A 14,294-nucleotide genomic window follows, 5' to 3' on the forward strand; every position below is an offset into this window, starting at 1 on the left:
TTTATAATAACTCTGAATTGTAAGTATGTTTTCCTACTCTTGTATTTTTCTCTTGCAGCATCGAGACACTCACTGACGACCGAGGAGGAAGTACACCATGGTTTTTGTTGTAATGCTACCATGACGTTTTTTATAACTAGGCCCAGTCACATTGTCAGGAATACTTGTGATGGCAACGGTGTTGTGAATGTTTTATTGTAGAAATCAGGGCATCGTTGTAGGACTCTAGGGACACAGCTGACCCAGTAAGGGAGTTTTATCGTCAGTAGTCTCCCCTTAATAGACTTGTGCAGCTACACTTACCAAACAGTCCCGGCCATGGTGGCTTCGTCCTCCGGGAGAGAGAGAAGTACCACTGTTGGCCAGTACAGTAACTAGTAACACAGATTTTGTCAATGTGTGTAACGTCATTGGAAGAGACCAAAAGTTTCTTATGAATTTCTTTCAAAGTATTTGAAGGAATGACAATGTAGTTGGATGAAAGGTTAGATGTTCAAGAGAATCGTCTTTGACAGAAAAAAAGATGAATTGAACTGCGATTGTCATCGACTGTATTTTAAAGAACCGTGGGGTTATAGATGTTGTATGTTGCTGGCTGCAGTGATTGTGTAGATTATTGGAATGGATTGTATTTAAGGGATCCTCGCCAACATAGTGTAGACCCCACGTTGGGTAATGAATTCTAGTCGCCGTGGAAACGGACTCTCCTTGTGAGCAACCGTAGTGTGTATGTAAGATGTATGGACAATATCAACACTGCTCTGACTTGCCATGAGTTGTCTCCCTTTCATTGTCGTGATATGGCGCATACAATGTATTCACTTATGAGAAGTGAATCAATATACTTTTGTTTTTCTTGTTTTTAATTATTGATGTTATTGTGCTGTATGTACAATAAAACTTGTCATATTTTTTAAAGCACACGAAAAAAGATTAACAATTCCTCTTTAAAATTTGAGGACTTACGGGAGGCCCGCATCCCGTCCCGCTCAATACAAGGAGCTTATGTAGGTAACAACACAGGTCATTGTCATCAATCTTAGTGTATTTCATCATATGAACCAAATTTTAGCCAATGGTATAATTTCTCGCTTGAAAGCTGCTGTAACAACTATTTAATTTTCAACATCTATAGGCCCACTTCCTTTCCGAAACAACTTTTAATTTTAAAATAAGAATGTTCATTAAGATTGATAATTTTATTGAGTCGCAAAAGTTATTAACTTACCGTTAATACTTCACTTACCGCCGCTTTTTGAACAATTTAATAAAAATAAATAAAATGTTAATTTTCATAAGGCGGGTCGCCTTATGTTTCCTGCTGTTGTCCTAAATAGCGTGCAGTAATTGACTATCACTGCTCCAGATGGCAAAACAGCGAAACGAATCTCCACTGTTATCATATATTACGCAGGAAATCTTGCATATGGTTGGCGTTGTAACTTCATTTTAGTCAATCACTTTATAGTTTCTGATGTTATTAATGATCTTAAGAAACCTGTAAATTTTGCTCTGGAAAGGTAGTGGGCCTTTTAGAACATAAAATTCTTTTTATACTAATTGGCTTTTAGAAATTGTACTACCTGGTGTATAAAGTTCCATCAGGAAATATGACATGTTTTTTCTGTGCATTTTGCTGGTTCATTAACTGGTGAAATATATTGTAAATGGTCGTATGTATATTTCTTGCATTAGTATACAGAGATTGACAGGGAAAACTTAGTGCTTCATTACTTTGACAGCAGTGCTGTTTTACACGCTCCTTTGAACTATAATGCTGTATCATGTGTGTGTTCCTTGGAACTACAGTGCTGCATCTTATAAGTTCCCTGGAACAGCAGTGCTGCAGCATACATGTTACCTAGAACAGCAGTGCTGCATCATACATGTTTCCTAGTACAGCAGTGCTGCATCATATAAGTTCCCTGGAACAGCAGTGCTGTTTTTTGCAGGAACAGTAGTGCTGCATCATACATGTTACCTAGAACAGCAGTGCTGCATCATACATGTTTCCTAGAACAGCAGTGCTGCATCATACATGTTACCTAGTACAGCAGTGCTGCATCATACATGTTTTCTAGTACAGCAGTGCTGCATCATACATGTTTCCTAGTACAGCAGTGCTGCATATATATGTTTCCTAGAACAGCAGTGCTGCATGCATATTATGTTTCCTAGAACAGCAGTGCTGCATCATACATGTTTCCTAGTACAGCAGTGCTGCATCATACATGTTTTCTAGTACAGCAGTGCTGCATCATACATGTTTCCTAGTACAGCAGTGCTGCATCATATATGTTTCCTAGAACAGCAGTGCTGCATCATACATGTTTCCTAGAACAGCAGTGCTGCATCATACATGTTTCCTAGAACAGCAGTGCTGCATCATACACGTTTCCTAGAACAGCAGTGCTGCATCATACATGTTTCCTAGAACAACAGTGCTGCATCATACATGTTTCCTAGTACAGCAGTGCTGCATCATACATGTTTCTTAGTACAGCAGTGCTGTTTGTGTAACTGTTTATTCAGTAGTATTTGTACTTTTACAGTTCTTATATCATGATTTATCAGATAGTATCATAAACATAGTCTGTGTTCCTAACATGTTCCTATGTTAAATATGTCATGTTCTGTTGAGTTAATGTCTGACCAAAACATGTATCCTGCTACCTCATCCCCCATCACTATTGTACTTATCCTGTCTGGAGCCATAGATCCCTATTAATCCCCTCTAATTCCTTCAGTAATCTTAACATCAGATGAGGTATCTCATCGCTAAAAGACAAATATATACGAGATCTGCTCCCGTTACAAATTAACCACTTTGAATCCCTGTTGTGTATCTCAGTAGGCCAGTCAGATTCAGATAAACTTCCAATACATTTATGAGAAAACTTTTGATCACTTCACATATCTTTATGATGAAATGAAACAACAATCTTTGTCATTTCTTTTATATGTTACTTCCATGAAATAGAAAGAGCATTACGTAGTGTAACGTCCATCTTATAGCTAGACACGTTCACTTTCTACAATCTACAGGAATCTTAAGGGGAAATTTGTCAGGAACATTAAGCTTCGGTTAAGGATATTTTTCAAAAATCACAAATTTGAATGCAAACATCTTACTTGAGATTGAGTGAAAAATTTTTTTAATTCACAATGTCAGGTTCATTCTAAGAAAGAAATTTTTGTTTAATTACACTGTAAGGTAAAAAAACAGATTTTGTGAAAGTCGATGCTTACCTGATACTATCGTATACAAACCTAATGATGCTGGTTCATCAATATCGTAGTCCTATTTAGTAAAGCTGGTCTTTCACTAAACAGACACCAATGGAAAGCTGGACTTTCTATAGGTAAAATCCCAACCGATAGGTGTTGCAAAATAGTACATTTTTTTTTTGTAAATACTTTAGCATCATAGCTGTAAATTCTAGTTCCTTCTGGTAAAAAACATGTTTTGAGAATTTTTATTTAGAAAGCTTGCTTAAATTCCAGTGCTTGACGTTTTGAAGTAAAATCTTGCCTTTTATTTTTATTCCCGTGTGTGTTAGGTAATTATACATGCCGGTAGTAGTATATGATTTATTTGATCGAGATGCCTTCATTGTTTTGATTTTCCATCTTGCTATCAATGCAAGAATGCTTCATGTAAAACATGTTTATGAAAACAAATCAGGCCCCTAGCTGTCTTCCAATTATTAATATTTTATACATAGTAGACTACATTATTCTGAATATGAAATGATTAGCACATTGTTAAAATGCACTTACATAGTAGTTCACACCAAATGGACAATTTTCAGTAACATGAAATAAAAATTCAAAAACTAATTCTAAAAGGTAAGCATACTTCAACATCCCTTATAGGAAAAATCGAAAGTTTTTAACTTTTAAGAAACAGAAATATCAAAATGAAATAATTAAAGATTACCTTGAATGGATATTTATAGAGATATGGGATCTGAGTACATTCTTAATTTACCACAAAGCAGTTTTCTTCTGATTTAATATAATACGGTACCATGAATTCCAAATTTCTTGGAAGGATTCATTTCTCTTCGATTTTATTATGCTGTAGTGGCTGACATTACAAACGGTTAGGGCCTATGAATCTACAAGCTTATGAACAGTCTTTGTTTGCCTTTGATGACTCAGCTGGTCTGTTCATCATCAACACACAATTTTCACAAATTACTAAGATACTGATATTCTACGTCACTTCCCATAATATACTTGGAAATGAACAATTGTTGTGTAATGCATTGTGTTTGTTTAAGCTATTGTTGCTTTTTGAAGGAAACCATTGATTGCTTACTGTGTATGTATTCATTTACACCACAGAATCAGCGGCTGAATGAATACTGAGGATTTTGGAACCTTGCCTAACACCTTCCTATAGATAGATGTAATCTTTATTTATGTATCAAACAGGGAACTATAGCTATCACTAAGTGATTGTCATCTTCATGGATGTAAAGAGTGTTTTACATATACATCATTCATAATGAATTGAATCATTTGCATATTCATGATGAATTAATGTGATTTGTGTATTCATTAGATAGAATGATACTTGTAGTTATCCAACTTGTTTGTGGGCCTGTATGTACGAGTGAGTGGCCTCCCCTGAATCTCTTGTCCGTAGCCTGCTGTAGAATCTCTTGACAGTAATAATGTAAGTTATTTATAAAGCTGTGCCCCTGTGTTGTGTTAATATCATATATTTGTTACCTGTTTACTCATTAGATGTATGACTATATTATTACACATGTGTACGACACATGTGCCTTCCTGGTGTCAAAATGCTCCCCAGCTTCACACTTACTAACCCCCTACTGTGTTCGTCTGTGGGGGGTCCTTTTTCCTTCCATATTTAGGAAGTTAATATTCAATATATATATAAGATTACGTAAAGATAATTTCCAGTTGATTTGTTTATAAATAATTTTGACTGTGTTCACATGCTGCTGGAACTTCCGTTAAAGCTGAAAAATCTAAAAGATTACTAGAATGTTTACATGAAGGGCTGAAAATGAAAATCATCTCTTATGAAGTAATTCATCGTTAGCATTCTGCTGAAAAAGGAACACCCTGTTGAAATTCGCTAATATTTTTGTGTATTTACAAATCTAGTAGAGCTAGATACCAGGGACCACGTCCATTGGGTCAGGTCACATCTAGGAACGGTCTGGCTGTTTGATCTGGGGGAAAAAAAAAACCCAAAAAAAACACTGGTTAAAGGATCAGAGAGTAGATCCGTGTAACACTGACTGAAATACAGATGAGAACTTTGTAATACTGACTGAACTATGAATTATAAAATATCCCTAAAACACTTGTTGAATGATTGATAATTAATTACCACTGATTTAGCTATGAACGTGTAGTATGGCTATCATACACTTACGAATTGCAAAGCAGTTGAATACTTGTTCTCGAATAGTTTGGAACTGTGTGACTATTCAATTCATTCACCCCTGAAAACACATTTAGCTTGCTTGTCCTTATTCTGTATTACCTGAAAGGCCAAGCATGGAAGGATTGCCTGTCCTTATTCTGTGAATTACCTCATTAGCTACTTGTCAAATATGCTACGCTGTATTTTCTAACTTTATATTGTGATTTTATGTAACATTGTCAGAACATCAAATATGTATTCAATATTTAATATTTCATCAATTGCTTTCCTTTTGTTTTCTTTAATGCATTTAATTTGAGTAACACTATATATATGTATTATAAGTTACTATAAGTTTCTGTTTCATTAAATATAAAAGTATTTTCTCAAAAACGAGAAGAAAAAAAACCACGAAAATGTTTCACCTCGCCTATAATTTGTTATCTGTTAGTATATAAGTCTCTTGTAAATGCTGTAGACTAAGATTCCATGTTGTTAGCCTATAACAAATGATAATTTTAATATTTAAGAAGCTGGAAGTGTTCTCTCTCGTCATGCTTTACTGTTAATTTTGAGCTATTAAGATCAAGCACAGCTGGTGCCGAAATCTTGTATCTGTTGATTGCTAGATTATTACAGGTATTGTCATGTTTAAATTATGTTTGTAATTCTCCATGTGTGCAATATGTCTTTATCGAGGGATACATCACTTTTGTATTCCTCTCAGGGGAGACATTCTCACTAGTTAATCCTATGTAATTATTTCTTCAAGTCTGTTCTATAAGACACCTCTCTTGATTTCCCAGTATCAGATCACAATATTAGCTTCTAAATGATGATCTTTTGGAGATTACAAAGTCTCTAACTCTGTTTTCTCACTACAAGGAAATTCAACTTTTAGATATAAATGGATCCTGATTGAATGCTGGGGAATTCTGATCTAACTGAGTTAATTCCCTTCTTTTACTTCACCAGAGTTACTTCCCTTCGTTTTACTACGTCAGTGAATCGAAAGGAATTAACTCCGGTAGAGGAGAATGGGGGAATGCTATGAAGACATTCTATAAGGAAAATAAGTGTAAAATTAATATTATCCAGAACTGACACTTTAACTTCAAACTTGCACACTAAACATACTTATATGTGACATAACAAAAAAGATTAAATATTTCCAAACTGAATTAGCTAATTGAGATTCAGTGGTGTTTGTACTCAACAAGTGATCGTACCCTGAGAATATGAGTGTGTGGGTTGTATCCCTACAGCAGGCCTCACCTTACCGTTACATGTATTGACCATATTTTAATATTTACTACACATCTATAAGAAATAAAAACAATTAATGTTTTACACTCGTCGTTTTCTTAATTTTCTATTTCCTGATGGTGCAGAAATGTGTTGATTGCTTGAAAGCAGAAAAGGCAATATCCTCCGTGCCCGCAGTAGTATATATACCGAATTTGACCTAAAGAGGGCACAGGGCGCAGGTAAATGGCGATGGGGGCACCCTTATTAAGTTCATTATTTCTAAAGTTATCTGAAACTGACTATATACCAAAAGCTTGCCGCAAGACAGTCGTCACTTCAAAAAGAACTGCCGCAAACTTTGAAACGGACTATAGCGAGTTTCCCCGCGAAATTCCTTTGATGTTTTCTAACTGTCTAGACAGAATACTGGCACACGCGGCCACAAGAACATCAATCAGTGAAAGGGAACATGTCAACCTGTCAAGAAAATGTAATAGGAAGGCTTCAAAACATTTCCGAGTTGATTGAAAATGTGTTCAACGGTGGAGAAAATTTGAAGATAAAATTCTCAGTGGAGAGGAAAAGCGCAAGAAGTTACCTGGTGAAGGAAGGAAAGTTACAAACCTTGACATTGACCTGGAGTTATTAGAATGGCTTAGGGATAACCGAGAAAAAGGTGTACGAGTTACTGGGAAAGCGCTACGAACAGAGGCGATACGTTTACATAAGGAAAGGGGATGTCAAGAGTTTCAAAGCCTCTAGCGGTTGGTTTCGATGTTTTAAAAGATGACACAAGCAATATAAGCATTGGGCAAAAAAGTGTGTCGGCTGTAGATGACCGTATCAACTACTGCCTACGTTTTATAAACAGAATGAGGCTTTCTCATAACTATAGTTTTACATATTGCAAACATGGATGAGACACCTGTTTGGATGAAAATGCCTGGGACTGGGAAGTCTACCCTTGACACCATAGGAAGTAAAAGTATAAGTGTCACATCTACCGGACATGAGAAAGAAAAATTTACGGTGATGTTATTTGCCTACCCTGATGGTACAATAATGTCGCCGTTTGTATTGTTACCAGGCGTGAAACCCCGTCCAAAAACTTAATATTCCCAGTTGAATCGTCGTATATGTGCGGGAGTGGAAAACAATCTTGGGCGGATGAAACCACGATTTCAATATAGATGAAAACCATATGGGGTAGAAACAACACGGAGAAAAGACTGCTTGTGCGGAACACATTTAGGGGAGGGGACACTTATATATATACATTTGAGTATTAGAAATGTGTTTTTTTCATTAGATATTTACCAAGCCATTTGAGTAAAATAAATAAGATATTTCAAGATAAATCATTATAATCTTTTTATTACTGGATAACTGATTTTGTAAGTTGTGATTGAAAATACATCGCCTGTTCAAATACGTATTTTAAACTAGTATAACAATACACTTGATATTAATATTGTGCTATTTATAACAATTATAAAATTCAATTCTAAAATTTTCCCTTAAAATGAAATATTTGTGTGTACATTCTTGCACGAATGTGGGTGTGTGTAAGGGTGAGTGTGTGGGTGGGGGTGTGAGGATGTGTGGGTGTGTGTATGTGTGTTTTTTGTGTGTGCTCGCGAGTGACATGTGATTGTGAATACATATATATGTGTACCTGTATATTGTTTTATGTGACTGTGTACATTGTGTTGTAATGTAATTATGCAAAAAGAAAAAAAAGAAAAAAAATTATAAAAAAAAAAAAAGATTCATAATATGCTTATATAATATACATTTTGATGAGGAATATAATAAGACTCTCACATGTTGCTGACTCTGATCAACTTGAATTGTATTTGTAGACATTATTGTCTTGGTATTAAGCTATTCATTTTTGCGTATTTATCACCGTTTAAAAGTGAAAATATTTAATAGAATTACTATACTAAAGAATTCAATGACTCATCATTTTCTTAAAGTTTCTGACTTATTTTAGTTTTCCAATTTAGAATAATACAGACTTTAATAATGTAAATATCTGGAAAGAATTGTCGAATTTACAGTTTCTTATTGATCTATACTTGACTGTATTTTTTCTGTTTTCAAGAATGAGAATATTTCTTTTTTAATTAAGAGGATTTCTTCTGATTGGACAATGTTATGGAGAAAAAAAAAAAAAATAAAACCATGACACCAAGCTAAAAAAAAAAAAAAAAAAAAAAAGACTGCTTGTGCGGAACACATTTAGGGGACACTTATATATATATATATATAATTACCTGAAAAAGTAAAAGATGTTGTGAGAAAAAAAAAGTAATACTGATTTGGCTTATATTTTGGGTGTGGATGTACCAGCCGACTACAGCTTGCAGATGTCTCTTGGAATTAAAATCGGCATTCGCTCACTAATCATGGGAATTGACGTCCACCTCCCAAAAAACTAATTCTGAGATCCTAGTGGATGGGGATGCACTTCGAAACTCAAGAAAACATCTAGCATCTGCCCTACCCCATAACCCGCGAAATCAGAAAACTCATAGGGAATTACGAACACATACTATACCAAAATTCAGAAACAAAAACAATCCTGGATGCTAGGATTTCGGTAGCATATACGAAACCTAAATCCATTTGCAACTTCTTAGTTCGCTCGTATATAGGGTATGGTCATGTAAGGATGGCCTCCCATGTATGCGATGTGTTGCATGTATGTTGTGCGAGGTGTGTGTTTTGGGAGACTGCGGTATATTCATGTTGTGCCTTCTTGTATAGTGGAACTGTTGCCCTTTTTATAGTGCTATATCACTGAAGCATGCCGCCGAAAACACCAAGCAACACACCTGACCCGGTCATATTGTAATGACAACGGGCGAACCAGTCGTCCCACTCCCTGTATGCTGAGTGCTAAGCAGGAGCAGGGAACCAGGGAAACCAATGAAAGCTGACTTTAAGGTTCAAAAGTTAGCTACTGACCCCAAATAGACCCAATGATATTGCTATAGGCAGTATAAATGACAAGGATATGGGACTATTTGTGTGTACAACGATACACAGTAATCATTTCCCACTTTACTTGACACAGGTGCAAGTGTGAGCATACTAAGTCACAACCTGGTTGAGAAATTAGAATCGTCTCAGATTATAACCCAGATTGAACCAGTAAACATAAACTTGGTTACAGCAACTGGAGAAAAGAGACCTTTCTTGGGAAAATGTGAACTCGGGATCAATCTTGGTTCTAAAATAATAGTCCATGAATTCCTTATAGCAGACACTAGCTAGAATAGTATTATTGGTTTAGATTTTATGACAAAACATGTCACAAACTTAGATTTGGCAGGTCAAACTGTGATAATTCAGGATGAGAAAGTTCAGTGTTTCAGATTTCGAACACGTAAAACTGAGTCACAACACTGCAGAGTAGCAGTCACAGAGGATGTATTTATACCTCGAAATAGTGAGGTATTTGTACCTGGTAGATATCTAGACCCTATAGTAAATGAGACTTCTGCTTTACTGGAAGTTACACCCAAGTTTATGTCAAAGCATGAGGTGATGGTCGCCAAATGTATTGTAAACCCCAGCATGGGAATTGTTCCTTTGCGCCTTCTCAATATTAGTGAAACTGACTGTAAAGTACCAGGTGGAACGATAGTAGCAACCATTCAAGGGGTTGATGAATGTAGTGACTGTAATACTCCAGAGGGGTTTACAATGTTAGTGAGGTGAGGGTTGACGAATCTAAACCTCAGAGTGATAACGAATTGCCTGAAGCGTTAAAGGCCTTGTATGAAAGAAGTAGTGCTAATTTAAACAAGACTCAAAAAGAAGCTTTGAAACGTCTGCTCATTGAATTCAAAGATACCTTTTCTCATTCTTCAAATGACTTAGGTCGTTCGAGCTTAGTAAAGCATCGGATTGATACCGGTCAAGCTCGACCAGTCAAGCAACCCCGTAGACGAGTGTCACTCGCTTGCCGAGCAGAGGTCGATAAAGAAATTGAAGATATGAAAGAGAAAGGTGTGATTCGCTAAAGCAATTCAGCTTGGTGTTCACCAGCTGTACTTATTCGTAAGGAAGATAATTCCTTGCGATTTTGTTTAGATTATCGTCGTCTTAACGACGTAACCTTAAAGGATAGTCATCCTATCCCAAGAACAGATGCAACATTAGATGCATTGAGTGGGTCAAAACTGCTCTCTACTCTAGACTTAAAGAGTGGTTATTGGCAGGTAGAAATGGATCCTAAAGATAGACCCAAGACAGCATTCGTTGTACAAGGGGATGGTCTATGGGAATTCAATACAATGCCTTTTGGTTTATGTAACGCTCCTGCCACTTTCGAGCGACTTATGGAAAAAGTCCTCTCAAAACTTACATGGAAAATTTTCATAGTGTATCTTGACGATATAATCTTGTATTCACAAGATGTCGATCAACATCTGCAAAACCTGAGACTTTGAAAGACTCGGGGATGCTAATCTTAAAATGAGTCCTAAGAAATGTTTTCTATTCCAAACACAAGTATCCTTTCTTGGACATATTGTTAGTGGCCAAGGCTTTAGTACAGACCCAGCTAAAATTGACTGTGTCAGAAATTGGCCCATCCCAAAAACTGTCAAAGTCAAACTGTCAAAGTCAGACAATATCTTGAACTTTGCTCATGCTATCGAAAGTTCATAAACAAATTTGCAGAAATTGCAAGACCATTACACGAACACACTGAAAAGTATCAAAGATTCAATTGGTCAGACGATTGCCAAAATGCCTTTGACGAACTCAGAAGTGCCCTTACCAGTTCTCCAATCCTTTCTTTTTCAACTCAAGAGGGACAATTTGTTCTCGATTGTGATGTATCAAACTCTGCATTGGGAGCTGTGTTGTCTCAGCTGCAAGATGGAAAAGAGAAAGTTATTGCTTACTATAGCAAAACATTCAGCAATACTGAAAGACGGTATGTGTTACACGAAGAGAATTGTTAGCCATTGTGAGCTCAGCCAAACACTTTCATCATTACGTGTGTTCTCAACAATTTAGAGTTAGAACCGATCATGGTGCATTAACCTGGCTTCTTAACTTTAAAATAAACCCTGAAGCTCAGCTTGCTAGGTGGTTTGAGGTGTTATCCTCTTACAATTTTATCATCAATTTTATTATCGAGCATATATAATAGGGCAGGGAGAGTACATAACAATGCTGATGCACTATCACGCAGACCATGCAGCACTGCAGAGTGTGGTCATTGCAATAGGGCAGAGCAAACGCACAGAAATAAGGAAAGTACTGTTGATTGTGAAACCCTTGATGACAGCAGTGGTCATTCAGAGTACGTTCAGGCAGTAACCAAGCCTCATGATGCTCCTGCAGATAAAACAGAATCTGAAACGGAGAATAACAATGTGAAAACAGACTCAGACAATGAATTATCAAATGTTGACATTATTGAAGCTCAAAATAAAGATTCTATTCTAAACCGAGTAGAAGACTGGGTTAAGTCTGGAGTAAAACCTTCTGGAATGAAATATGTTTTCTGGGAGACTCAGCAAAATACTACTTAGCTAGGTATGACTCACTTAATATAGCGAATGGTGCATTATGCCATGAATGGGAGACAATCCAAGGGAGACAACCCACTCTTCAGATAATTGTCCCAAAATCCCTTATAACCCTAGTTCTAAAACAGCTACACAACAGCATAACTGGAAGTCATTAAGGGGTCAGTAAGACCTTATCAAAGGTGAGACAAAGATATTTTTGGCATCAAATGACAAAACGCTGGTGTGCTAAATGCGATCATTGTGCAGCACGTAAATCACCTAGCCCAAAACCAAAAGGTCCATTACAAACTTATAGTGTTAGTGCCCCAAGGGAAAGGTGGGCCATGGACATTTTGGGACCATTACCTCTTAGTAATAACCAAAACAATACCTGTTAGTGGTAGGAGATTACTTCTCCAAGTGGATAGATGCTATTCTAATGAGGAATAGTAAGGCAACAACTGTAGCTAGGAAATTTATCGACAGGATAGTATCTGTGTTTGGTGTACCAAGTGAACTTCATACAGACTGTGGCACAAATTTCACTTCTGAAGTCTTCAAAGAAGTCTGTAAGATTCTTGGTATCAACAAAACTAAAACCTGTGCTTATCGCCCTCAAAGTGATAGGATGATTGAGAGAGCTGATCGCACTATCGAATCGGTTCTTTCTGCGTTTATCTCAGAAAATAAGAGAGATTGGGATGAGAACATGTACCTACTCATAATGGCTTATCGCTCAGCTAAGCATGAGTCTACTGGTGTATCGCCACATGAGATGGTCTTTGGTCATGCAATCAGTTTGCCTAATCTGCGGCAAAGTCGCCTCTGAAAAATATAAATCACATACATATTATGCACATGATCTGTGTCAAAACCTAATGACATACATGACTTTGCACGAGATAAAATCAGACTCATCTGCCAGTATGAAAGAAACCTATGACCGTAAGGTTCAGATATATAGGTATAAAGTAGGTGACGCAGTCTGGTACTTTATTAACGCTATAAAGTCAAAGCTTACTTGTAAATGGGAAGGACCATTTATCATCACAAAGCAAGTAAATGATGTGGTATACACAATGCAATAGACACGTAAAAGTAAAGGGAAGGTGGTACACCACAATTTTCTTAAACCTTATATTGGTGAAAATAAACCAACATGGCTAGAAAGTGTAGTGACCAAGTAATTTACATTTACCTGTACTTGCTTTTAGAGTTAAATAAGTTACATCAATACCTAAATAGTGGATAGGGTGAACTTGCTGAATCCAGGTCAGGAACATGTTCAGGTTACTAACCACTGCGCCAAACCTGAAATAAAGAAAAAGATACTTATAATAAGAAATCCCAGTAAGTGTCCAAAGTCAAGGTCATAGGAGAGCTGGTCAAATATCTGTATTCATACATAAAGACGCCATAAATAGAACGGCATTTTAAAATCATGAATTGTTTTTAATCAGATTACCAGATATCTCTGTACGATCTGCCAGGATATTGAATTCACCAGGCAAGTCTTTGCTGAGAGGAATGTGACAGCAGCACACTCTGGGTTTGACTACCGTTGCGGGTCTTGCAGGGGGAAGTTTGTTTGTTTGTTTGTTTGATTTATTAACGTCCTATTAACAGCTATGGTCATGTAAGGACGGCCTCTCATGTATGCGTAGTGTTGCGTGTATGTTGTGCGAGGTGCGTGTTTTGGGAGACTGCGGTATATTCGTGTTGTGTCTTCTTGTATAGTGGAACTATTGCCCTTTTTATAGTGCTATATCACTGAAGCATGCCGCCGAAGACACCAAGCAACACACTCCACCCGGTCACATTATACTGACAACGGGCCAACCAGTCGTCCCAATCCCTGTATGCTGAGCGCTAAGCAGGAGCAGAAACTACCACTTTTATAGACTTTGGTGTGTCTCGGCCAGGGGACAGAACCCAGAGCCTTCCTCACAGGGGCGAACGCTCAACTCAAGGCCAAAAGTGAGGCGATGCCAAGGGAGGCATTAGGAAAGATAAAGTCAGTTAGGAAGAAGAGAAAAGATAAGATCCTAAATTTAGTCGCCTTTTACGAACACCAATCATGTGACTAGTAAAACGGACAACCA

General features: G+C 36.9%; 1 protein-coding gene across 1 annotated transcript in view; it reads left to right on the forward strand.

The window, feature by feature from the left end:
• LOC138335526 (G protein-coupled receptor kinase 5-like) overlaps positions 1-6,757 on the forward strand; it is a 38,169-nt gene extending 31,412 nt beyond the window's left edge. Inside the window, 1 exon segment of the mRNA XM_069284659.1 lies at positions 59-6,757. Within this exon segment, the coding sequence (XP_069140760.1) occupies positions 59-76 (18 nt within the window). The 3' untranslated portion in view covers positions 77-6,757.
• The last annotated feature ends 7,537 nt before the right edge of the window (positions 6,758-14,294 follow it).

Source organism: Argopecten irradians, chromosome 11 (assembly GCF_041381155.1).
Source record: "Argopecten irradians isolate NY chromosome 11, Ai_NY, whole genome shotgun sequence".
NCBI classification, from domain to species: Eukaryota; Metazoa; Mollusca; class Bivalvia; order Pectinida; family Pectinidae; genus Argopecten; species Argopecten irradians.